Here is a 25234-nt window from a genome sequence, read left to right on the forward strand (position 1 = left end):
AACACTCCACACCTGTTGCAGCCCCCATTTTGTATTCTTATACAAAACAGATAGGCAAATTCATGGAAGATGGGCCAGGCAACAGTTGTTTGCAGCAGCAGCAGTTAAATGGAACATTCATATGCAGAGACTGTCTACCTGAGACCCCTGAATTCTCAGGAATAAGCCATGGGAGGTGTTTTGTTCTGTGAGCAACCGAATACATCTTGTCTGGCTGCAACAGGAGAAAGGCTGGGCTTCATTTTAAATTAAGTTGTCCATTGATTTTATTATTCTTTTCCACAGCCTTTATGAAAATCAGTATGGTGGTGTATAGCAAATCAAAACCTAAGAACAAACCATAATATGAACTAATAAAAAATAAAACATTGCAAATGTTAAAAGCTCAGGTTTTTAAAATAATGTTTATTCATTTTCATTCTTCACATCACACATAAAACGTAAGTCAAAACACATCAACCACGTTGCTTAAAAATATCAAATAAAGTTATTACAAATCACTCCAAGAAATATTTCCATATATTACCATGAGAACTCAGTCTTCTTAACCCATATCATCCAAAAACGGTTGCCACACAATATAGAAAAGCTGTTGGTTAGAATTCCCTTTGGTAGCACAAATCTGGCTCATCAGCTTTTCAGCCAGGGCTATTGTCCATGCTATGGAGTATCACACTTCAGTTTTCAGGCCCAAGAGCATGGCTATTTCCATGTTTTCCACTGTGAGGAGGAACATTAAAAGTTCTTCATGAGAAGTTGGTGGAGTAGATATGTCCTTTATTCAAAGTAAAGCAAGTTAGAGGGTAAGGTTGTAGGTCCACTTTGAATATTAAACTCATTTTTTTAAATATCAAAACCCAAAAATGGGTAAACAGATTTGCAAACCATCCATATGCATGTAAGATCCAGTCTCCCCACATCCCTTCTAACAGGTTGATGTTGCCCCTGGTATCTTGTGGGATATTTGCAAGCAGAAAATATATTGCCTATGTATGTTTCAAAGAGAATTCCATTAATTGGGCTGAAACTGGTTTAAAACATCCTATGCCCCCCAACTCAAAGTGTTTTCCATTTTTCATTAGAGATTATTACTTCAAGGTCCATTTCCCAGGGAATTTTTGTGGTCATAAGATGGCCAAATTCTACCTCAGTTAGTATTTTGTATATGGTTGGTACTTCACCCTCTGATGTAGCAGGAACAATTTTTTCTCCACAATTTTTTCTTTATTTTAATCGATACTCATCAAAAGATGTACAAAAGTTTATACCCAATACAAAGCATCTTTTTGTTATATACCAGAGTAAAAGAAATATTTTAAAAATCTAATTTTTTAAAAAAAACAGGAGCAAAGAGAAGGGAGAAGGAAAAAAGAAATAAAAAGAAAATTTAAAAAGGGAAAAAATAGAAAAAGATTAAAAGACTTCTGATTCTCTTGGCAGCTAAATATAGCAACTAGTTCAAAGTATTCACTGAAATTGACATCCAACTATTCTATTTTCTATAAGCCAACATTTTCTCAATCTTCAAATCCAGATATTACAAGTTCATTTTCTCTTTCACGCAAAAAGTCCATAAGAAGTTTCCAGTCCTTAATAAATGTCAACAAAGATTTTTCTCTGATTGTTCTCTGTAGCAGGAACATTGACCATAAGTTGTTCAAAAGCTGTCAACTCTCGGTCTGCTTGAATGGCTATACATGGTTTTAACAGAAAGAAAAACAATTGATTAAAATTAGACAATGACCATGTTACATTGGGAATGTCAGCCAAAATCTGCTTTTTATTGGGGGGGGGGGGGGACTCTTTACATTAAAATCTCGAGTCTATAGAAAACTTATTGGTTTTTTGTTTTTGTTTTAACTGTGCCTTGATACCTTTCCTAACAACAGTGACGTGGGTGGGTGTGATTGCATTCCTTCATCTGGGGGTAATGGAGGAAAAAGCTCTCCCCCACATGCCTGTCAAGTGGGCCTCTGCTGGCAGTCATATCTTCATAAGGGTCTCTCCGGCAGCTCTTAACAAGGGGGCATGCAGCCCCAGAGGAACTAAGCCGCTTAGGGCTTTAAACATCTTCTCCTGAGCCTGGGGAACAATTGCTTGGCCATTACATTTTGCATCATTTGAAGCGCTGCACTGACTGGACAGTCTTCTAGGGTAGCTCCATGTAACTCAGTTTGCAGTAATCCGAACAGCAATGCAGAGAAGGCATGGGTAACTAGTGCTAAATCAGACTGACTCAAGAGATGTGATGGTTGGTACTCCTTGCCACCACAGCTGCAAGGCTCAAGGGGAGTACAACCCTTTCCACAGCAGGCCAGGCCCTAATCCCTGAGGCAGACTGACAAAACAGCACCTCCATCTGTCAGGGGTTATTGGAGTTGTCACATAGCAACATCCAGAGGGCCACAGTTTAGCCTCTTCTGATGTTTCCCAAGAGTGAATGGCTCTGACCAAAAGGGACAGTGGTGGAGCTGAGGTATTACTTTCAACCAGTAACAAGAGGGGTGGGCAACCTCCAGAAAGTGCTGGAATCCTGTAAGATCAGGCCAAAGGCGGCCCATCTAGTCCAGCATCTTGTTCTCACCATGGCCAACCAAATGCTTCAGTGGGAAACTCACTAGCAGGACTGGAGCACAGGAGAACTCTCCCTTCCTGCAGTTTCCAGCAACTGGTATTCCAAGGGATGCTGCCACAGGGGTGCAGCCATCATGGCTAGTAGCAGTACTACATTCAGGGCCTTTTTTTTCAGGGGGAACTCACAGGAACTCGGTTCCGGCACCTCTTAGGCATACCCTCCAACATTTCTCCGATGTCCTTGTCCCATTCCATAATGATTATTCTACTATATATACCCCACACGTCTCAATGGGTTTGCCCAGCCACTCTGGGCAGCTTCCAACATATATAAAAACATAATAAATCATGAAACATTTTTTAAAACTTCCCTATACAGGATTGCCTTCAGACGGCTCGGAGGCCGGATAACTCCATACCCTCCAACATTTCTTCAGTGAAAATAGGGACAGCCTAAGGAAAAGTGGGACATACTGGGATCAAATCAGAAACCTGGACAGCTTCTCAAAATCAGGGACATCCCTGGAAAATAGGGATACTTGGAGGATCTGCTCTCAGGTGGGTTCTGGCACCTCTCAGGTTGGTGCCACTGCCATTCTAAGAGACTGAGGGAGGTGTTCATAGTGAGTTCTGGCACCTTTTTTTCCTAGAAAAATACTCCTGGCTATATTTACATACAGACTGAAGAGGCTGCATCCCAGGGCCTCATAATCTAGGAGGGCCTCTGCCTCTTGCCCCCCCCCCCCAATTCTAAAAAAAACAGACAAATTTTACAATCTAGGCCCAGTTCCTTAGTAACGTTAAACATGTGACACACGAGTCTAGGACAAGTGAATACTTATTGTTTAGTAAATTCGTGGAGGCTTTAAAGCTACTCAGAATCAAATAATATCGTCCACTACAAAGCAATGCAAGTGTTCAGATCCCTGTCTATCATTACAGTGTGTGTTTTAAGAACAAGTGAGGATCCTTTTATATCACTGTGAATCACCTTTTTGTGAAAATAATAATGAGCAAGCAATATGAAAGTGGTGCTAGTAAATGAAAGCGACGAAAAGAACAGAAGGAAGTACTCCCAACATTTAAAGCCAATCACGTCATACGGTTTTGTACAGCCGTCAAAAACAGCCGTACATAATCCCTCAGGTACAGAACGTTCGTGTTTACAAATAGAAGAAAATCAAGTAGACGACACTAAGCAGTTTGAGCAGAACAACCGGTTTATATACAGAGCGCAGCCTCCCAAGAACTTTGAGAACTGTTTTCAGTGACTACAGCCACAAGTACTGGACCTACAAAGACTAACACAAGGTACCAGAGGCAGATTTAGGGGAGTGCAACTGGTTTGGTCACACTGGACGCAGAGCCTTGAGGGCACCACAAGAGATGCTGCAATTATGGTGTAGAATGGAGCGAGATGGGTGGGGAGCACCAAATCTTGGTGTTGCATAGGGCACCTCTGAAATTTGAGACCCCATGTTCCGCAACATGCCACGAGATAGTTATACCAAAAGAAGCAGTTAAAGCTCAATGCAGTCTTAAAGAATTGGAAAACAAAGCAAATGATCTCAGCGAAAACCCCAGCACCACAGACACAAAATTACTAACTAGTTATTTCAGAGACAATAATGATGTAGGTTTATGGATAATGTTGAATAACGAGGAAATATTCTGGATTGATTCTATTCCACCAAAAGTAAATTGAAAAACCTACCCTCGGGAATGGCTAATGTATTCTCTCACAACAGGAAAAGTCTACTATTTTGTGTGCAAATTTTTCACTAACCTAACTACCTTCTAATGACTCTGATTATTAGCATCACACTTATCTTGTTCGAACCCACAAAAACTCTAAAAATCATATTAACCCTATGCTAACATGCTTAACAAGAAAGCATGGTCACATGCTCACATCAAAATGAGCAGGATTACTGGAGGCACGTACTTCAGTGAGTTATTGCACTGATTTCTCTTTTGGCAGAATGTGGCTTGGCATTTAGGGGAAATAAAATTCAGGAATTCAGTTCACCAAATAATGGTAACTTTCTGGAATTGCTTGAATTAATTGCCAGATTTGATCCCTTCCTGTGTGCTCACATAAATCGGTATGGAGGTAAAGGCTTTGGTCACCCTTACTTATCCAAAGCCATATGCGACGAGGTTATCCAGGTGATGGCTAATACAGTTCAAGAAGCAATACCAAATGACTTCAAATAGGCAGGTTATTTTAGTTTATCAGTCAATTCAACCCCTGATGTTTCCCATGTTTATCAGTTTACTGTCATTGTTAGATATGTTTCTCCCCACGATGGATTACCAGCTCAATGCTTTCTGAGTCTTTTTGAACTGAAAGATCACACCAGTGAAAGTATGGCTGAGCTGATTCTGAACTTGAAATAGATTTCAGCAAATCTAGAGGACAGTCATATGACAATGCAGCCAATATGGCTGAAAACTATAACGGCAACCAACCAAAAATGCTGGAAAGGAACAAGTTTGCAAAGATTATTCCATGCATTGGACATTCTCTAAATCTCTTTGGCTGAACTGCAGTTTACTCATGCCTGGTTGCAATGATTTTTTACCACAATAGATTAACTTCATTGTTTTTTCTCAGCTACTTCAGAAAGATGGGCAGTGCTAAAAGAATTCTTGCTTTTTGGTCAAAAGTTCCTAAACATTTATCCGACACAATAAGAGAGGCTCATGGCAAAGCTACTGCAGCTATTGGTGAAAGTTATACTTACATTGTTGAATTCCTCAGTCATATTTACTGTGGTGAAACCGAAAAAGGAGATACTAGACAACAAGCTGTAAATCTTCCGCAGAAAATGGAAGGATTTGAATTCATGTTTATGCTCCACCTTTGAACAGTTTTGCTAGACCAATTTCATAAAGTTAGCAAGGCACTCCCAAGTTTGCAAATTTTATTGAGCACATGTGTAAATATTTACAGCTCACTATTACAGTTTGTATCAAACACCCAGGCTAAGTTTGATGAAACTGAACAGCAAGAAAAATTTACTCTACCAGAGGTAGAGTACCAGAGGTACTCTACCCTACCCTACTCTACCCTGGTACTTTACCCTACCAGAGGTAGAGTACATACAAAACTGTCAAAAGAAGGTACGGGGTGGGGGGTGGGGATGATGCGACAGCACCTGAAACCTTAAACAAACTTTCTCAAAGAGTTAAGGGTAAATTCATTTACACCTGTCATGGTCACTCTTAAAGCCAATGTAAACAGAAGGGCAACAGTGTATAGGAGCTGGCAATTTTTCTTTTGTGGTCAACCTTCAAGCAACCAAGGAGCATATTCACAATGGCATTGTGATTTTGGTGCAAAGTATCCAAAGGATGTTGACCTTAGTCTAGTCAATGAACGCTTGCACTTCCACCTGTATGTCAAACCAGCTCACCCTGAAAAAGAAAATTTCACCCACCAAGATATGTATCAAGTAATATTCCAGGAAAAATTCAGACAGCTTTTCCAAATGTGGAAACAATTTTTAGATTGTTCCTGTGTTTAATGGTTACAAACTGTACTGGCGAAACATCATTTTATAGACTAAAAAGGATACAGAATGATCTACGCTCAACAATGTCCCAAGAATGATTGTGTGGTCTAAGCATTCTCTGCATATAAAATGATAAACTGTGACTTACTGGTTTTAATGATATAATTAAGTTTGCACCCAAAAGACCTTGAAAGAAACTGTTCTGACCTTGTATGTAGTGCAATGTTGTAACTTTGCTATAATTTCCCCTATGAAGGTTCTGTGTGGATGTCTTCATTAATTCCATAAATTTATAAACAATCTCTTAATCAGTGCTAAAATTTCAGCAATGTTCTACTTTCATTGAGTTGATAAAGAAGAGAACGAGGTTTTGTTTCTCATGATCAGATGCTATTCAGTTTGGGCCTCTCAAGATCTCCTAGCCTGGCACCTCGAGTTGCTTTCATCTGGGTCTGCCTATTAGCCACTGATAGCCTTTATCTCCATGAATTTGTCCAATCCTCTTTTAAAGACATCATTTTTAAAAAAGGTAAAGGACTCCTGACAGTTAAGTCCAGTCATGAACAACTCTGGGGTTGTGGTGCTCATCTCACTTTATTGGCCGAGGGAGCCGGCGTACAGCTGGCCAGCATGACTAAGCCGCTTCTGGCGAACCAGAGCAGCACACAGAAACGCCGTTTACCTTCCCGCCGGAGCAGTACCTATTTATCTACTTGCACTTTGACGTGCTTTCGAACTGCTAGGTGGGCAGGAGCTGGGACCGAGTAACGGGAGCTCACCACATCACGGGGATTCGAACCACCGACCTTCTGATCAGCAAGCCCAGGGCTCAGTGGTTTAGACCACAGCACCACCCACGTCCCTATGATGAAAGACATCATAGATGGTGGCTATAACTGTCTCCTATGGGAGAGAGTTCCATAGTTTAACTATGCACTGGGTGAAGGCCTTTCTTTTATCTGTCCTGAATTTTCAAACATTCAGCTTCATTGGATTTCTGCAAAGATCTAGTGTTATGAAAGAAGGAGGAGGGGAAATGCATCCATGCATAATTTTATAAATTTCTACTGTGTCGCTTCTTACTTGCCTTTTTTCCCAATGAAAAAGTCAAAAATACTGCAGCCTTTCCTCATAGGAGAGTTGCTCCAGGATGGGTGCTGGAGTCATGCAACATCTGAAGGGCTGCAGACTTCACAGCCCTGAGTAAGAGTGAAGACAGAGACCACATTCACACCATACATGTAAAGCACTATGATGCCACTTTAAGTAGTCAAGTCTTCCCCCCTCAAAAAATAAATAAAAAATATGGGAGTTGTAGTTTGTTAATGGTGCTGAGAGTTCTCAGGAACAACTTCCCCGCCCATTACCCTCAAAGCTACAATTTCCAGAATTCCCCATGAAGACAAATTGACTGCTAATACACTCTGGGAACCGTAGCTCTGTGAGGGGAATGCAGGGGTCTCTTTTAACAACCTTCAGCACCTTTATGAAACTACAGCTCTCAGAATTATTTGGGGAAGTCATGACTGTTAAAAGTGGTATCATGGCGTTCACATTTTGCATCACAATTCTCCAGCCTGCAGGTACAGAAATGCATGTACTGGGGCAAAGTGTGCATAAAAATGCATATAATAATGAAAATGGCATACACAAATGTATCACACTGGGGGATATGGCTTGCAAATAAATGTGTATGTTAGGCAAAACTGCCTACAAAGATGAGTTTATTAGGAGAAATTAACACTTAAAATGCTGGTGAATATTATCATCAACATCACAGATTATTCACTGCTTTCTAAACCACTGCCTCCAGGAGATTTACATATAAGATGACTAAGAACAGTTAAACTAAAACAACTGATACATTAAAAACAAGACTGAAACCCTAACAAGTGGACACTCATGGTAAAGACTGAGGAAGTTTTCATGAGAACTTTAAAAAAATGGACAGTGGACAGTAAGACAAGAAATGGAAAGAGAAAAACAAAATTGGCAAATTCTCCCATCCCTAGCGAAGCAAACATTTTCTGCAGCTCCTTAGATCATTTCTATGCCTGTCCATTTTCAACCCTAGGGCCCTCCTTCTCTCCTCCCTGCTGAGGATCTCTGCATAGCTCTTTCATTTATCGCCATTTGTTGTCCCTCCGCTTGAGTGTCTGACCTGCATGCATATATTTTTGCAGTCTGGCCCGCAGGTTGGGGAGGAGATCTGTGTGTGTGTTTGTGTGTGCAAAGGGGGGGGGTGACGTTGGTCTGGCAGAGGAGGCCTGGTTCTGTGTAAAGAGCTAAGCCTCGCAACCCATCTGTCAGCTTCCCAAGACAGAGAGCAGCTCCCAGGCTTGTCCCGGTGACCAGCTGCTGGGGGAGATGCAGGCCAAAGACAGATGAGCAACTTAAGTCCTTTCCTTCTCTTGTTCCTCCCCTTTTCATTATTGCTGGAGAGTGGAAGGCACTCTTTTTTGTTTTTTCACCAAAGCGATCATTTAAGGCCATTATCTGTTTGCAAGATGAGCGTTAATAATTCACTGTCGCTGGCAAGGTCCCCGCCTCCCTGACCCTCTCCAGCTCTCCGACTCTGCTTTCAGAAGGTACAGAGGGCAGAGAAACAACAAAAATAAGCCCCACCGGTGGAGGCTGGTCCACTGGTGCAAGTGCCCTACTAACTGTCAGCCCGTTCTCAGCCACTCCCTGCCTGCTTTTTACTTGCAATCATTCCAAGTGTGGTGGGGGCTCCGGCTGCCAGCTTCCTCCGCCTTAGTATTGTCCCTTGTAGAATAACATGAGCCCCAAGCACCACCCACAGAGGAGAGCCTCTCTCGCAGTTCTGCATGAGTCACTGGTCTGGCCTAGGCTGCTTTCTGTAGGGAGGGACATGCTCAGATGTGAAGAGCCGGGCCATGGTGGCTGGTGCCTATTCAGAATGATCCTGCGGAAGGCAGGGTGGCCAACAGGCAGAGCCGACTAATTCAAGTTTTCTTCTCCATCCTTCTCCAGCCTGCCCTTTCCTTCCTTACTTATATCCAGTCCAAGGAGTAGTCCTGCCTGTCCGGTTCTTATTCCTTCACTTCAGTGTTGCCCCTTGTTGACATGGCTCTGCCTACTCATGGATCCTTGCCTTCTGTGCTCCTACTCCCAGAGCGCACCAGCCGCTGCTGGATAGCACACACATCCTGGTACTAAATCTACATAACCCCAGGATAACCACTATCAAAGGCTTTTGCCACAGCTAAGCACTGCCACCTTTTACCGCGGCAAATGGTTTGACTGGAATCTCCATGCTTTCAGTTTGTTTGGGTTTTCTTTGGGAACAGAGCATAGCCACATGGCTAGTAGCCCATGGATAGGCTTCTCCTCCATGTATTTGTCTAATCCTCTTCTAAAGCCGTCTAAGACGGGATTTCAGAAACAGCGAATTAGCTAAGTTCCTCCTGTAAATAAAACCAGGATCGAATTTATTCTGCATACTTGCCTGCAAGTTGATGGGTCACTGTATGATGGAAATCAGCAACATATCGGAAGGCTTACCTGAGCTGCTTTTGTTTACTGTTATTTTACACAAATGTAAAATGTTGATAGGCTAAGATCAGATACACACAGCGCATAGTTCAACGATGGAACTTCCTCCTGCTGGAAGCAGTGATGGCCACCAACCTAGATGGCTTTAAAAGAGGATTAGGAAAGTCATGGGGGAGAGGGCTATAAAGGGCTACTAACCACAAGTCAGCAATGCTTCTGAATACCAGTTGCTGGGAACCACAGGAGGGGAGAGGGCTTTTGTGCTTGGGTCCTGCTTTCAGGTTTCCCACAGGCATCTAGTTAACCACTGTGAGAACAGGATGCTGGACTAGATGGGCCATTGGCCAGATCCAGTTCTTAAGCCACCAAAAGCATCCTTCCGGGCTGAAAAGCAGGGTAGAGACATTAAACTGATTCCTTATCCACGTAACCAGAATTATTTTCCCCTCCAGCGAGAATTTTAGGGACTTCCTCTTGCTGCTTCTCTCTCATTGCTTTCCAGCATATATTTGATGTCTCTGTAGCGAAGTGGGGTGGGTGAAGAAGGCTAGGAAATGACTCAATCTGTTTGTAAAGAAGTTTATTTCCACATTTAAAAAAAGAGAGAGGGGGAGGGAAAGAGAGCGAAAGCAAGAGAGGAAGCTTTCCCCTCCCCCTGATCTCTTCTAAAGCAAGAATCCTCCTTTTCTTCTTCCTCATTACAAAGTCCGGAAAAGAGAATCCTACAGATATACAGACTTACGAGACTCACTTACACAAATACGCCCTCTGGGTTCACCAATAAATAATTCATATACATTTGTGCACCAAAGTTATTTACAAAAAGAAAAAAAAATTAAAGTTACATACTTTTTGAAAATTCTTGGTCTAGCATAAAAGGAGTCCTCTTGTGCTACAGGGAGATAAAACATAGTTATTTCTTTTGCTCTGTGTGTTTGTGTGTGTGTGTGTGTGTGTGTGTGTGTGCTGGAGGGAGCAATCTACACCTACTGTACCTCGAGCCAGGCTGGTGGTCCGCCAGCAACTAATTTCCCAAATTGGAAGGCCTAAAACAGAAGTAATCCTGGGTTTAGTGGGGCTTACTCATAGGTAGGTTTGCAAGCCTAGTCTCATCTGCTGAAATCAAATTGGATTCTGTTATTTTAACCCATTCAACGTGCCTATTGTTTAGTTTTTTTCAAAAATAATAATAATTAATTTTCACCTGTTGTTGTAACTGTTCTTTCTGTTTTATATACACTATAAAATGAATGTTTTTTTAAAAAATCTTTACACAAACTTCCCAAAATTGGGCTGGTACGTGTTTCACATACCAGGAATACAGAAATACTAAGTCAGACCATTGGTCTTCTTAGCTCAGTAATGTCTACACTGACTGGCAGGGTTTCAAAGAGAAGACATTCGCATTCCTACATGGATATGCTGTTGAAGGATTAAGCCTGGGACCTTCTGCATACTGTACCACTGAGCCAGGTCTCATCTCCATTTAAAACACAGATATATAGAGTTGTATAAAACCAAGAGAAGGCCAACTGAAATGATGTAAACCACTTAGAGGTGTTGGTGATTAAATTGTATGTTAATCCTGCTGAACAGAATAGAATAAATTGAAACAAATGGACCTGTGTTCACTAAGTTCGTGGACCTAGTGTGCATTGATTTCAGTGTGTCTGCTCTGAGTGTAACTTACATATAGACATCTCTTTCCCCTTTACGAGCTCACTCTATCCCTTTTCCTGCAGTGAGAGAAAAGGACGAGTCAGCATGTAACGAGATGCGCAGAGGACATTTTCTTGGTGTGGCTGGACCGGGTAGGAGAGCAAACTGTAAACGTGTGTGTGTATAAAAATAAATAGCCATCAATAACCCAGACCAGATATGTCTGCTGCTGGTTTTGTGGCTGGGGCGGCAGGGCTGCCAAGGTGTGAAAAATTCTCTTATTCTTGTCTTGCCTCTGAGGACACCTCCCAAACAATTTGCTTATTGGTGTGGATGTGACCTCAGTCTCAAAGTGGTAGAGGGGCTGGGGTATGTTAGAGTGCCTTTGGAATATCATATATATTAAGTAACTGAAAAGCCAAACTTATTGAGGAGGTTGCCTGTGGTATGTCTGTATCAATTACTGCCCTGGGCTTAGCCCCTCTTGAACAGGAAGCACAGGCAGAAGGGTGGGCTGCTCTGCAGGTGGATGCATGTAAAGCATGTTTTTCCTCAAAAGAATCCTGGGAGCTGTAGTTTGTTATGGGGTGCTGGGAATTGTAGCCCTGTGGGGGAACTACATTTCCCAGGATTCTTTGGGGGAAGCTGCCTGCTTGACTCTATTCACTCCATCTGAAAACAAAGGGGCATTTATTATTATTATTTTTTAAAGCTGCTTAACTTTGCCAGACCATGCAAAGGAAAACAAGCAATGCTGCAATAGTACAGAAGGGCCCTGTCTATGTGTTATGTGTGCGTGTGAGATTATATATTCTCTGGTGGGCTGCATGTGTCCATGAAGCCATGTGTGTAAAGGGTGTTTGGGCCAGTATGCAGAGCAAGGGTCAGGCTCTTCACATGCGGCCCTCCAGACCTGTCTATGTGGCCCTCGAAATTCTCCCCAGGCCATGCCCTTCACAGGCCTGGCTCTGCACCTTTCTTAGATGCTTTTACCTGGCTGGAATGAGTCCCTGAACTCTTGCTTACCTGGCTGGAGTACAGATGTCCACATGTGCGTAGAAACCTCTGGGGTTTGCAGCACCCCTGTGGTACAAAGGTGAGGGCCCCTGGCCCTGCCCATCACTGCCATGCGTCCCCCAGAAGGTTGCTTATGAGGACAAGTGGCCCTCAGCTGGAAAAAAAAAAGTTTATTAGGAAAGGGGGTGCTATCAAACAGGTGGGGGAGAGAATATAAGTCCATCTTTGCCCACTTAGAAGGGTGCTGAATGCTCCGCTGCGATATCAAATCGGGAGAAGTTCTCCCTGCAATCTGGGGGAGGGGGAACTGCATCTGCTGAATCTCTACCTGTTGTACCTATTTAAAAAACTGAAGGAATTCTGGGAAGGGGTGGGGAGGTTGGCAACTTTGAAGCTCCTTCAACTTCAGGAGAGAGGGAGGGATGACCCTCCTTGTTCTGCTGGAAAGGACTGTGTCAGGCCCAGGCCCAGGCATAAACGCTTGTGCACATGGGTAAACAGAGTTTATGAAAGGCAATGGGTCTGAAGAGCAGGAAACCCCATGCAAACAAGAGGCAGCATGGGAGAGACCGTCTTTTGTAGGGGTTTTTTATTATTATTTTCACAGGGCCCATCCTACTTCTGTTGCTGTAATCTTATTTAACTGTTTCAAAACTTTTTTTTCCTATTTGAAATAAATTTATTGATAATATTTTGTCTATTTGCTGCTGCTCGGCTTGTAGAGGGAACAAAGCACCGTCCTATAGGTCGTGTGAAGGAGGCAGAGGCGTACTTAGGGGTCAGCCATGTTGGCCCCCGCCAAGGGAGCAGGCCGTGGGGCGGAGGCGCGAAAATAGTGCCCCTCTCTCGGCGCGGCGTGGAGGCATGGGCTATCGCAGCAGCCCTGCAGAGCCCCCTCCCCAGAGAGCCGGCAGTGCTGCCGGTTAGTTCGTGCAGCGGAGCTCCCCGTGAGGACGCCGACGACGCCAAACGTCAGGCGAGGCTCTTAATTTTGCAAAGACGAGTCACTTTCCCCTGGTTTCCTTCCCGCTTTGACCAATTTCCAGCCCGCGCCGCTGCATGTTTACCCCAGAGAGCAAGGGCCATCGACGGGGCTTAGTTCCGAGTAAAGTGTGTACTTAGGGCGCAACCTCCAAGTGGTGCCATAAGAAACAAAAAGGCAAGCGAGGTATTGTCAGAAGTTGCTTGCCACCTTTAGGCTGCAGGCCGGTGTACCCACTTTCCTGGGAGTAAGCCCCCTTGAACTCGGTGGGATTTACTTTTGATTAGACATTTATAGGATTGGGCTGTTAAACGCCCAGTTTAAGAGTAATTTGTGACGATTGAATTAGGCCAATTAAAAAAATAATAATTATTTTTGGCTGGAGATGCGGGGGGGAGGGAGGGGGCGCGCCGATACCGCTCCTTGCCAAGGGCGCAAGGGAGCCTAGGTACGCCTCTGGAAGGAAGCACTAAAACGCGTGCATCGTGGTATATCCCCCAAATAGGATCTGATTTTCCCTCCCGTTTTCAAGAGTCAAACTGGACCAAATTTGTTGCATGTGTGGTTGATGGTGCGTGTGCGTGCGTGCGTGCGTGTGTGTTTGAGCAAAGCAACGCCCGTTCAAAAGAGGGATTTCCCACCCACCCCCCGGCGTTCCCACGTTGTCTCTTCCAGAAGCTGCGCCCGGTCCCTCCTCCTCGCCTCACCGCGGCTGAGCCGCCCGGGGAAGGACTCCGGCCAGGGGGGGCAAGGGCGGCGGGGGCTCGCTGCCCCCTTGAAGTCCGTGGATGAGGATCCGGGGGACCAGCGGCCTCTGCAGGGCCGGCGGCGGGGCGCTGGGCCCGCGGTAGAGATAGAGGGCAGCGCCCGGATCCAGGTTGGACACCAGACTCTGCGGGTAGAAATAAGGCGACGGGAACATCCTCTGCAGCGCCGAGTAGTTCCCGGCTTCGGCCAGCAGCTCCAGGCCCACCGCGGTCTGCCTTTTCCATTTGGTCCTGGGGTAAGGGGAAAAAAAGTTTCGGGGGTCAAGACACTTGGATCACTTTTATTGACCGTTTTAAGAAAATCCATCTCATGTGTCTGCGTTTGACAAAGGGATTGCTCTCTTTGGGGCGGGAGTTCCACACGTGCACTCGCATAGTCTCTGCACCTGTGTGTACAGCTGCACGTGGGAACGGACCCTTTTGGAAAGGCTGGTGTTTTTAAGTGTTATTAATCATCATACTTAATGATAATACCATTTTTTTATTTGTTCCCATACCAGACTGTATTACAAAAGTAATACTGTTTAAAGAATAAATATAAATTAACACGCCCCCTTTTCATGATTCAGAGTGTATTTCTTTAAAGCACAATATATTCTACAAATAGGATTAAGACTCTTGCATTTAGCATGATATTCAACCTGCAAGGGCTATTTGCTTCACTAACTTTCAAGAATAGAAGAACAGAATCTCACTGAATGGACCAAACCTTGTTGGCTGATTGCATCAGGGGGAAACAAAACAAAAACCATTGTGTTCTAAGTGGTCATCAGAGCATCTGCCTGGGGTGTTAGATCTGTGGTGGCGGATTCACACGTTCAAGTCACCACCTGATGAACAGGCAACTGAGGATCTGCTCAGCATGTGGGGATTAAGCAGGGATTAAAAGACCCAGCACAGAGGAGAAGCATAATTTAGGAGGACAAAATCATGCTCATGTTCACATTAACTGAAAGAATTGTAACAGGCTGCTTACTTGCACATATGAAGTGTTAATCACAGATCTGACACCACAACTTTCCTATTGTGCTGCTTCTCCTCCAACTAAATCTGAGGCACTCAAATTTGGGGGCCACACATAGACTCATAGAGTTAGAAGGCACCCCAAGCATCAACTAGTCCAACCCCCTGCAATGCAGGAATCTCAACTAAAGCATCCATGACAGATGACCATTCAATCTCTGCTTAAAAACCTCCAATGAAGGAGAGCCCATCACCTCCAGAGGAAGTCTGTTCCACTGTCAAACAGCTCTTACTGTCAGAAAGTTATTCCTGGTGTTTAGTTAGAATCACCTCCCAGTCTCCTCTTTTCCAGGCTAAACATACCCAGCTCCTTCAACCATTCCTCATAAGGCTTGGTTTCTAGACCCTTGAGCATCCTAGTTGCCCTCCTCTGCACACGATGTAGCCTAGAATAGCATTAGCTTTTTTTGCTGCTGCATCACACTATTGACTCATGTTAAGCTTGTGTTCTACTAAGACCCCAAGATCCTTTCCACACGTACTACCAGCAGGGCAGGTGGCCCCCATCTTATATTTGTGCAACTGGTTATTCCTGCCTAAGTGTAGAACCTCACATTTGTCCCTACTGAAAATAATTTTATTAGTTTGGGCACAGTTCTCCAATCTGTTAAGGTCATATTGAATCCCAATTCTATCTTCCGTGGCATTAGCTACCCCTCCCCGTTTGGTGTCATCTGTAAATTGGATGAGCATCCCCTTACTTCCTTCACCCAAGTCATTTATAAAGCTGCTAAACAACAACAGGACCAGGACAGAACTCTGTGGCACCCCACTTGTCACTTTTTTACAGGATGACAGGAACCATTAGTGAGCACTCCTTGGGTTTAGTCAGTCAACCAGCTACAAATCTACCTAACAGTTACCTCATCCAGCCCACATTTTACCAGCTTTCTGCAAGAATATAATGGGGGACCTTGTCAAAAGCCTTATTGAAAACAAGATACCGTACATCCACAGCATTCCCCTGATCCACCAAGCTTGTAGGTCTACTAAAAAGACAGAGATTTGTCTGGCATTACTTGTTTTTGAGAAACCCATACTGGACCTTAATATCCACAGCATCCTTTTCTAAGTGCTCATAGACCAACTTTATAATTATCTGTTCTAGGACCTTTCCTGGTATCGTTGTCAAGCACACCAGTTGGTCGTTACCTGGGTCTTCTTTTTTCCCTTTTTTGAAGATGAGAACAACATTTGCCTGCCTCCAGTCTGCAGGGACCTCACCTGTTCTCCAAGAATTCTCAAAAGATTATAAACAGAGGCTCTGAGATTACATCAGCAAGCTCCTTTAGTACCCTTGGGTGCAGCTCATCAGGCCCTGGAGATTTGAATTCATTTAGAGCAACTCAGTGTTCCCATACCGCCTCTTTTCCTAACTTGGGCTGCAGCTTCCTTCTTGCATTGTTTATTCTCTTATCACCAGGTTGGGCACTCCTTTCCTTTTGGGTGAAGACAGAGGCAAGGTAGGTGTTGAGCAGTCCCACCTTTTCTCTCTTACCCAACAGCATTTCTCTGTCTTCTCCATGCAGAGGACCTACTACTTCCTTGTTTTTCCTCTTGCTTCGAACATAGCCGTGTGAGCAATGCAATATGGACGAGCGTTTGTGACTCAAAGAAGCAAACCAACACATTCAGTTTGCAGAGGATCAAGTAGTCAGAAATCAAACAAGATGTAGGCGCAACATCTGTACAATGTTCAACCTTGGCCACAACACACTACTAGGAACAAAGGAACATAGTAAGCTGGTTTATGTTGAGTCAGATCATTGGTCCATCTAACTTTGTATTGTCTACACTGATTGGCATCTGCTCTGCAGGGCTGCAAACAAGGGAAGCTTTCCCACCTCTACCTGGAGATGCTGTTGGAGATTGACCCTGCAACCTGGTTTATATAGAGCAGGTATTCCACTATTGAGCTTCAGGGGCCCTTCCCCAAAGGCCATAGTAGAGAACGTGTGGCCCTCCAGATGTCTCTGGATTACAACTCTCATCATAAGAAGAGCCTGCTTGATCAGGCTCCAGCATCCAGTTCTTACAGGGACCCTCTAGAAACCTGGAGCCAAGACATGAGCACAAGAGCCCCCTCCCCTCCTATAGTTTCCAGCAACAGATTCAGAAGCATTTCTGCCGTTGACTGTGGAGGCAGATGATAACAATTGTGACTAGTCGCCCTCTGTCTAATCCTCTTTTAAAGCTATCCTAGTTGTTGGCCATCACTGCCTCTTATTCTATAGTTATGTGTGAAGAAGGGCTTTCTGGTATCTGTCCTCGGTCTTTCAACATTCAGCTTCATTGAATGTCCACAAGTTCTAGCCTTATGCATAATTTTATAAATGTCTATCATATCACCTCTTACTCTCCTTTTCTCTAAACTATCCTTTATTTGCCCTGAATATTCCAACATTCCGCTTCCATCATCATCATGGTCATCAGCATCATCCTTAAGCCTTGGTCATGCTGGCCGAGGCTGATGGGAGTCAGAAATCTGCTGCATTAGGAAGTCCACGCAGGTCCCCCTTCCACGCTGTAAAAGAGTGCTGGCCTTTCAATTAAAAGATCCCCACTATCTGACACTGAAGCAGCCCAAAGCACGATCAATGCAACCAGCATCAACAGGGCCACATTCTTACTTGCGAGGAGCAGATAATACCAATTGAAAACTTCCCTTCAGGAGTAGACTGTGCTCCATTGCCTCTGCCCGATAAAAGCCTACACATTACCTTTGAGAAGTTCAATCTTAAGTCTGGGGAAGTGAGGCATAAACAGACAAGTGTAAGTGACTTCCTTGTCTGTGTAGGACATGACAGGAGGTGCCATGTCAACCGAGGATTGTCATCAATGTAACATGAGCCTTGTGGCTCCACACACAAGGATTTGCCGTTGAACATAATGATCGCAAATTGTTGTTATTTTTATTACGTACTGGCAGGTGCTTGCGTGATGCACACATTCGGTGTAGCTGCAAAGGAGGTTGATCTGTTAGGGCAGATGGGACATTGCCCTGCTTACCTCCCTCTGCCCCCACCTGCCTGCCTTCTGGCTTACACCCAGTCCAGGGGGTTGCCCTGGCTGCCAGCTTCTTAGTCTCAGATTTGCCCCTTTTAGAATTGACAGTGAGTTGACAATGGCAGAGTGCATGGAGAAAGGCTTTGTATATTACATATTGGGCCCCCAGCTTGATTTCCAAAGCCTCCTGCAAGCTGTCACTCAGAACTCTGACAGGAAGGAAGAGACGGGCAAAAAGAGAAATGGGCTGGCAGAGAGGGGAAAGGGGTATCCTCTCCCACTTCTGCCTCTGGTCCCAACCACTGCTGCCTTCAGCCCCACCCACTTAAGCAACCAATAGCTGTGGACAGGATCCAGGCAAAGGGAAACTCTTAAAATACTTCTGATTTCAGTAGGAAATGATCCATCCTCAAATGTGCCAGTATGGTATACCCTTGAGTAACCCCAGAAAAAAGTACTGCTCTTGGGTAATTGTGCCTGAGTCTGCAGCTTTCAGACCCATTGCTTTTAGTTTTGGAACCATGCAACTTGCATGTTTACTCAGAAGTAAGCCCTGCTGAGTTCTAAGCATATGTAGGAGATTTCAGCCTTAAGCATGGACTTAAGTCTTCCCTTAAAAAACAACTTTTTTAAAATTGGGGCAAGATCACACACTGGGAGCTTTCAGATCCATATACAGTGGTACCTCGGGTTAAGTACTTAATTCGTTCTGGGGGTCCGTTCTTAACCTGAAGCTGTTCTTAACCTGAAGCACCACTTTAGCTAATGGGGCCTCCTGCTGCCGTCCCGCCGCTGGGAGCACGATTTCTGTTCTCATCCTGAAGCAAAGTTATTAACCTGAGGTACTATTTCTGGGTTAGCGGAGTCTGTAACCTGAAGCGTATGTAACCTGAAGCGTATGTAACCCGAGGTACCACTGTAGTTATAATCCTATGTATCCATGGAATGAGAGAATCAGTCCATTTCACTAGTTGTAAAAGCCTGTCCCAAGCATTCTGTCACGTTCTACTGTGACCAAGAGACAGAGCTTGAATAGACATTTTCCTGAAGAGAAGCCCTGTTAAGTCTTTGGCAGCAAAAGCAACTAAAGCCAGTTGTCTGGCTGTCTGTCTATCTGTAGAACATCTGCTCTGCATGTAGAAGGTTCCAGGTTCAATCCCCAGAAACTTCTCCAGTTAGGGCTGGGAATGTTTCCTGCTTGAAATCCTAGAAAGCAGCTGTCAATCTCTGTAGACAGTACTGAGCTAGATGAGCCAATGGTCTGATTTGGTAGAAGGAAGCTTCCTATGCTCCTTTATGAAACAGCCACATACTCAGAATGTTAAAGATATGCCACACTTTGGACTGCAATGGAATGCATATTCACCTGGAGGTATGTTTCATTGAACTTAATTGCATTTACTCCTGAGTAAACTTTGCACAAGCAACAGTACTTCTGAAGAGTTGTGTGGGTTTTTCAAGTGTTCATAATACTTCAGAAAGAGATGGAGAACAGCATTTACAAGAGCTCTGAAATTCAAGTTCGAAATTTTAAAATAAGCATATCATTTCCCCAAGAGAATCGCAGCAAAGCTCCTATTTTTGAATGTGTATTATCTGCATGGGTTACTGATGCCCTTCCAACATTCTTCCTAGATCATAACGTGGGATCAAAAATGGCTTTATAGGCACAAATGGAGTGCGCTTCCAGGGGTGAAGTCAAACTTCTGAAGAATCACAGTACTTGCTGTGGCATGCAAAGAGTGGTAGCTCATAACTGCTGCCTCCCAAATTGTTTTTGCTGCGATAACAACACCAAAGTGACTTCTCCTAGGCTCACACCCAGGCAGGGTGTATAGAAGTCCTGGGTGACCAAGAGAAAAAGACTTCCTCTTAGCTTCACTGATGTGGTCCAAAGAAAAACAGAACAATGCACCACCAGCTTGGCTGCAGGAGTTGCCAAAAGGAGGTGGACAAGACACCATCCAGCCATCTTAGGGACTCAACTCCAGATTTGTTTAGGGTTTACTCCTTAGCCTTTTCTTCTCTTGAGAAAATGTCCCACAAGGCAGGGGTATGGATTTCCCTCCAGGGTTTACTCCTGAAGCCTTTCTCATGAATGAGTGTAGCCTCTTAGGATCAGAGTTTACCGGTACTTCTGCTAGATGGGCTACCTTCTCAGGTTGACAAGCCCCATCTGGCTCTCACTTCCCTCTACAGCTTGTGTAGAAACTGCCTTCTTGACCATTGGGCCCACTATTGGCCTTGTCAGCTCTATCCATCAGAGACTGTCTTCATGTGCAGGGGAAGTCCCTAATGCACCAAAGATTTGAGACCTTTGGCTACCCTCACCTGGTTTAGCCAGCCAGTCAAATATGTACCTGGGGTGCAGCCACTGTTGCTTGCTGACAGCTTCTAGAAGCCACAGGTGAAAACTGAGTGCAGGGTGGGGACTAAAGGTGGACTACCCCAGAAGGAACATGAAGTGTCCCCCACCCCTAACACCCCATGCACTCAGAGTAGACCCATTGTAATTAATGGCCCTAAATTTGACAAGTCTATTAATTTCAATGGGTCCTCTTTTATTTGGGCAAACATTGGAAGGTATCAAGCTATCCATGGCATGGAAATTGGATTAATTTCTGTCCCAGTATGTTGGGTCAAGATGGGGAGCACTCTTCTGCAGCACTTTGCTACAGAACAAAGGACTGGAGGCTTTGGAGGCTGGGTCAACACTGAGAGATAACTTACAGAGAATGGAGGCATACCAGAAGCTTATGAAATTTTGAACGGCACGAAGTGAGGAATATATCATTCTCTCCCCAAACAGACTTTGAGTTTAGCCAATGAAATTGATGGAGATTGTGGCCCCATCAAGGTTGGTCTTTATGGTCCCCGTTCAGTGGGAGGAGCTGGGGGTGGGGTGGAAATGCAGCAGTGCATTTTGAAGCAAATTAAATTATATGCATTACCATCTAAAAGAGAGGGGCTCCACAAGTCGATTAAGTTGGAGTCTAAAATTACATAACCGGCATACTGAAAAGGGAGTTCTTACAGGCCAGCCAAAATAAAAGTACAAGGCAGAATTAATTAATTGAAATCTGCAGCAGAAGAAGTGATAATAGCCACTAACCTAAGTGGCTTAAAAAATAACAATTAAAGGAAAAATCAGCATGGGTTGAGCAATAGTTATTAGGTATGTGCTAATTCAGGTAGAACTTCCACATCCAGAGGCAGTCTACTCTTCAGAATATCAGATGTTAGGAACAAAAATAAGGGGAGGTTTTTTTGCCTTCTCAGATGCCTCTGGCCTCCTGTTTTAATAAAATGCTGGTAGGGTGGAAAATGTGTTGTTACGTTTCAATTTAGACATAAAAGTCTGGTTCAAAGAAGCGAAACCAAATTAAAATAGTTGTTACAATTGTTCTGAGTTCAAGACACAACTGAGTGAGATGGAAACCCGCTCATACAATTTGTAAGGAGTTTTGAGGGGACAGTGGAACTGGAATCTATTTTTTGTTCCATTTTAATGTAACTTTAAAAAAAAATGCCTACAGGCAGCAAACTGCATTTATGTGGCTGTCAGGTTCAATCTATAGGAAGAAATTCAAAATAAATACTGTACACACACATGTCCACACAGAAAGAGAGGAATTGATATCCAAAGGAGGAAGACGCTTAACTGACCCATCTTCAGTTTCTCACTCAAAAAAGCATAGCAAATTATTTTTGTTAGAATTTATTCTTTGCAGAGTTCCTATTTGGGGGTCATCAGAACCCTCTGACCTCTCCTCAGCCCAAAGCCCCCCAATATATAACCCCCCACTTTACCCCATCAAACATTCTGATTAATTTGCAATATGATCTGATACCTGCCTGCTGGGGCATAAACCCCACTTTGTCCATTGGGATTCCATTCAGAGCAAATATATGCACCTTTGCTGCGTTGCAGAACCACACCGGAGAAGCAGAGTGATGAATCGAAAGAACACACAAGGAGAACAAACTAGGGTTACAAACTGTAGGCATTCCACACTTGTACGAAGGCGGTAGCTCAGTGGCTGAGCATCTGCCCTGCATGCAGAAAGTCATAGGTTCAATTCACAACATCTCCCGGTAGGGCTGGGACAGAGTTCCTGTCTGAAGACCTAGAGAGCCACTGCCAGTCAGTGTAGACCAAGGGCCTAACTCAACAAAAAGCAACATGCTACATTCCTAACACAGCAATCCTAATGATTTATACTCAGAACTAAATCCAGTTGAATTCAGTCAAGCATACAGGTAAGTGGGTTTAGAATTGCAGCTAACTCCTGTTGGACTTAGTGGGGTTTAGTTCTGAGGAAATCTGCACAAGATCTGGATGAAAGACAGAATGGGTGGAGCCTGTGATTGACTTGGTGTTTTTCCGTTTGTTTTGCTTCCTGCATGGATAGGTTGGCACGAGATCTTTATTGCATTTCTATCCCACCTTATCCCCAAAGATGCTTGGGGGGTATGTGCGCACATGATTCTCCTCCTCCACAGCCTCGCAACAACTGCATGAGATAGGTTGGTCAGAAAACTTTTTCAGCAGTCCACTGTCCCTCAGACCTTGTAGGGGGCTGGATTAGATTTTTTTAAAAAACAAATGAACGAATTCCTATGCCCCACAAATAACCCAGAGATGCATTTTAAATAAAAGCACACATTCTACTCATGTAAAAACATGCTGATTCCCGGATCATCAGCGGACCAGATTTAGAAGGCGATTGGGCCAGATCCAGCCCCTGGGCCTTAGGTTGCCTACACATGGGTTAGACTGAGGGTTGGTGACCGGTCCAAAGCCATTCAGTGAACTCCATGACTGGAGAATTTGAACCCTGGACTCCTTGATCCTACTCTGACACTCTGTAACCACTACACCACCAAGAGAAGAAAGAAATCTCAATCTGCAGTCTTGCCACTACATTAAGCTTGGCTCTGATAATGTAAGAACGTAAGAAGAGCCTGCCTGCTGGATCGGGGCCATAGCCCATCCAGTCCAGCATCCTGTTCTAACAGTGGCCAGCCAGATGCCCCCACGGGAAGCCCGCAAGCAGGACCTGAGTGTGAAAGCAGCACTCATCACTTGTGAATCTCCGCAACCAGTTTTCAGAGGCATACTAAACAACAAAGAAAAATGTGTATGTGTGACACACACTCACACACACACACACACACACACACACACACACACACACACACACTGCCAGCTACAACCCCTTTTGAACAGAGATGATTTGGCCACTGTATGCCACGCTCTGGTAACTTCTAGACTGGATTATTGCAACATGCGCTATGTGGGGCTGCCCTTGAAGACAACTTGGAAACTTCACTGCGTCCAAAATGCAACAGCCAGATTACCGGCTGTGGTTCCATTTAGACGTCACATAACTTCTGTTTTAAAACAGCTGAACTGGTTGCTGCTCATTTCTGGGCCCAATTCAAGGTGCTCACAGTCCTAAATGATTCAGGTACCAAATATCTGGAAGTCTGCCTCCTTCCCTAGAGACCCTCTAAGGGCTGAGATGGGCAGAGGGAGCCCTTTTGTTAGTTCCTCTGCCCTCAGAGGCAGGGGGCAGGAAGGTGGCAGTCCAGGAGAGGGCCTTCTTTGTGGTGACCCCCAACCTGGGTAACTCCCCTGTGAATGCTGAACGCGCACCCCTTTACCCCAGATTTTGACACTTGAGGTGCATATTTTTAGGACCTAAGTTATTTATGTGATTGTAGGTTGTTCTAAACTGGTTTTAGTATTGTGTTTTTATGTTGTTATCCACTCTGGCATCTTAGAGTGAAGGGTGGATAATTAATAATACAGTAATAATGACTTTTGTATGTGAGAGAAGGACCATTTGGACATCTTCTTTATTGTGCATACACAATTATTTGTGCTCATGATGCTACCAGGGTGGTTATACACAACTGAGCTTTCAATATCGTTTGTACCTACAAAAGTTTGGGGGTGGACATACTGATTTGTTTCCCGTCTTTGCATGTAGCTTCTGGGTGAAATCCTTTGACTTTCTTCATACCACAAATACTCTGCTTTATTTTGTTTCGTTTCGGTTCTGCTTTTTCAGTGCTATATGGCAAGAAGTGCCTCTCCAGCACAACTATGACGCAATGGCACTGGGAAAACATCCGTGGAACAACTAATAAAGTCGTGACCTTCAGATGGCCCGCTATAAATCCATCGCCAATGCGCTATTATTGTCAGTTGCAAAACAAAACGGAACTCCGATCAATGGGGGGGGGGGGGCAGAAAAAACAAAGATAGGAAATCGTGTGAACGAGACACAGAGAAATCTGTGCGTCTGAAAGGAAAGGGGGTGAGGAGCGGAACAAATAAATCGCTTGTGTTTGTCGCTTATAGAGGGGCTGGAACGCTCACAAAACGATAGATGAAATGGACCAGAGTTGCAACCCAATGGTGAAACTGACCGGTATCTTCCGGACTATCTGTTGCCCTGTCTGTGTATCCCACGCGTTGAGGTGCGGCGGTGCCAAAATAGGAAAACTCTTATTCTTTTACTAAATGGAGCTGTCGAGCGCAGGCCGGACGGTGGCTACGAGCTCGGGAGCTGCAGCCTCACATCAAAAGCCGCCTCCACAATCCCTTTCTCTCGCCGTTTTGCTGCGGAAGAAGCGCTTTCAGACCTATTTTCCTGAGTAAATTATTCATCATCATAATAATTGTGTAATTACTGTAACTGCTCTTAATTATTGATGCCCAAAGCAGTAATTGGTATTTATTATTAATGGGCCAGTGTGTTATGTGCAATGTTGTGTGTGTTTAGCTTAAAAAAAAAACAACCGGGAGAGTTTTGCTCTCTCACCCACCCACTCGCGTCGCTCTTATTTTCTCTGCCCTCCCGAATTAAACGACTAGTCTCGGCTGTGAAATAGTTTCTGCTTCTAGGGGAAATGCGGGGATGGGAAGATTGGGGGTGGGTGGGAGGTAAACAGCGGGCATTAAATAATTGCGATTGGTGGGAAGAGATTTATTTACAAAAACAGGCTTCATATAACAAAATCGAACCTTAAAAAAACCAGGAACAGAAACTGGTGGAGGGAAGGAAAGGATTGGAAAAAACACACGTGTTGAGTCTTGAAACCTGTCTGTAATGTGGGAAATGGGTACGTGCACGAGGCTGAGTGTTCAACTTCTTCTTTTC

At 44.2% G+C, this 25234-nt stretch overlaps 1 protein-coding gene across 5 annotated transcripts in view; it reads right to left on the reverse strand.

Moving 5' to 3' along the window:
- Positions 1-385: 385 nt before the first annotated feature.
- The window catches only part of BARHL1 (BarH like homeobox 1), a 38569-nt gene continuing 13720 nt past the window's right edge, over positions 386-25234 (reverse strand). The window contains exons 3-6 of one of the 5 annotated variants that reach the window (XR_003704589.2): positions 12294-14264; positions 11299-11344; positions 10458-10500; positions 386-1691 (exon numbers count right to left, since the gene is read on the reverse strand). Coding sequence is in view for 1 of the 5 variants with exons in the window: in XM_028715218.2 (XP_028571051.1) it covers positions 13970-14264 (295 nt within the window). In the remaining 4 variants the exon portion in view is untranslated. Of the gene's footprint in view, positions 1692-4832; positions 7292-10173; positions 14265-25234 lie in introns of those variants that run through there. The other 4 variants (XR_003704590.2, XR_003704588.2, XR_003704591.2 and 1 more) reach the window with 4 other exon arrangements.

The sequence above is a fragment of the Podarcis muralis genome, chromosome Z (assembly GCF_964188315.1).
Source record: "Podarcis muralis chromosome Z, rPodMur119.hap1.1, whole genome shotgun sequence".
NCBI classification, from domain to species: domain Eukaryota; kingdom Metazoa; phylum Chordata; class Lepidosauria; order Squamata; family Lacertidae; genus Podarcis; species Podarcis muralis.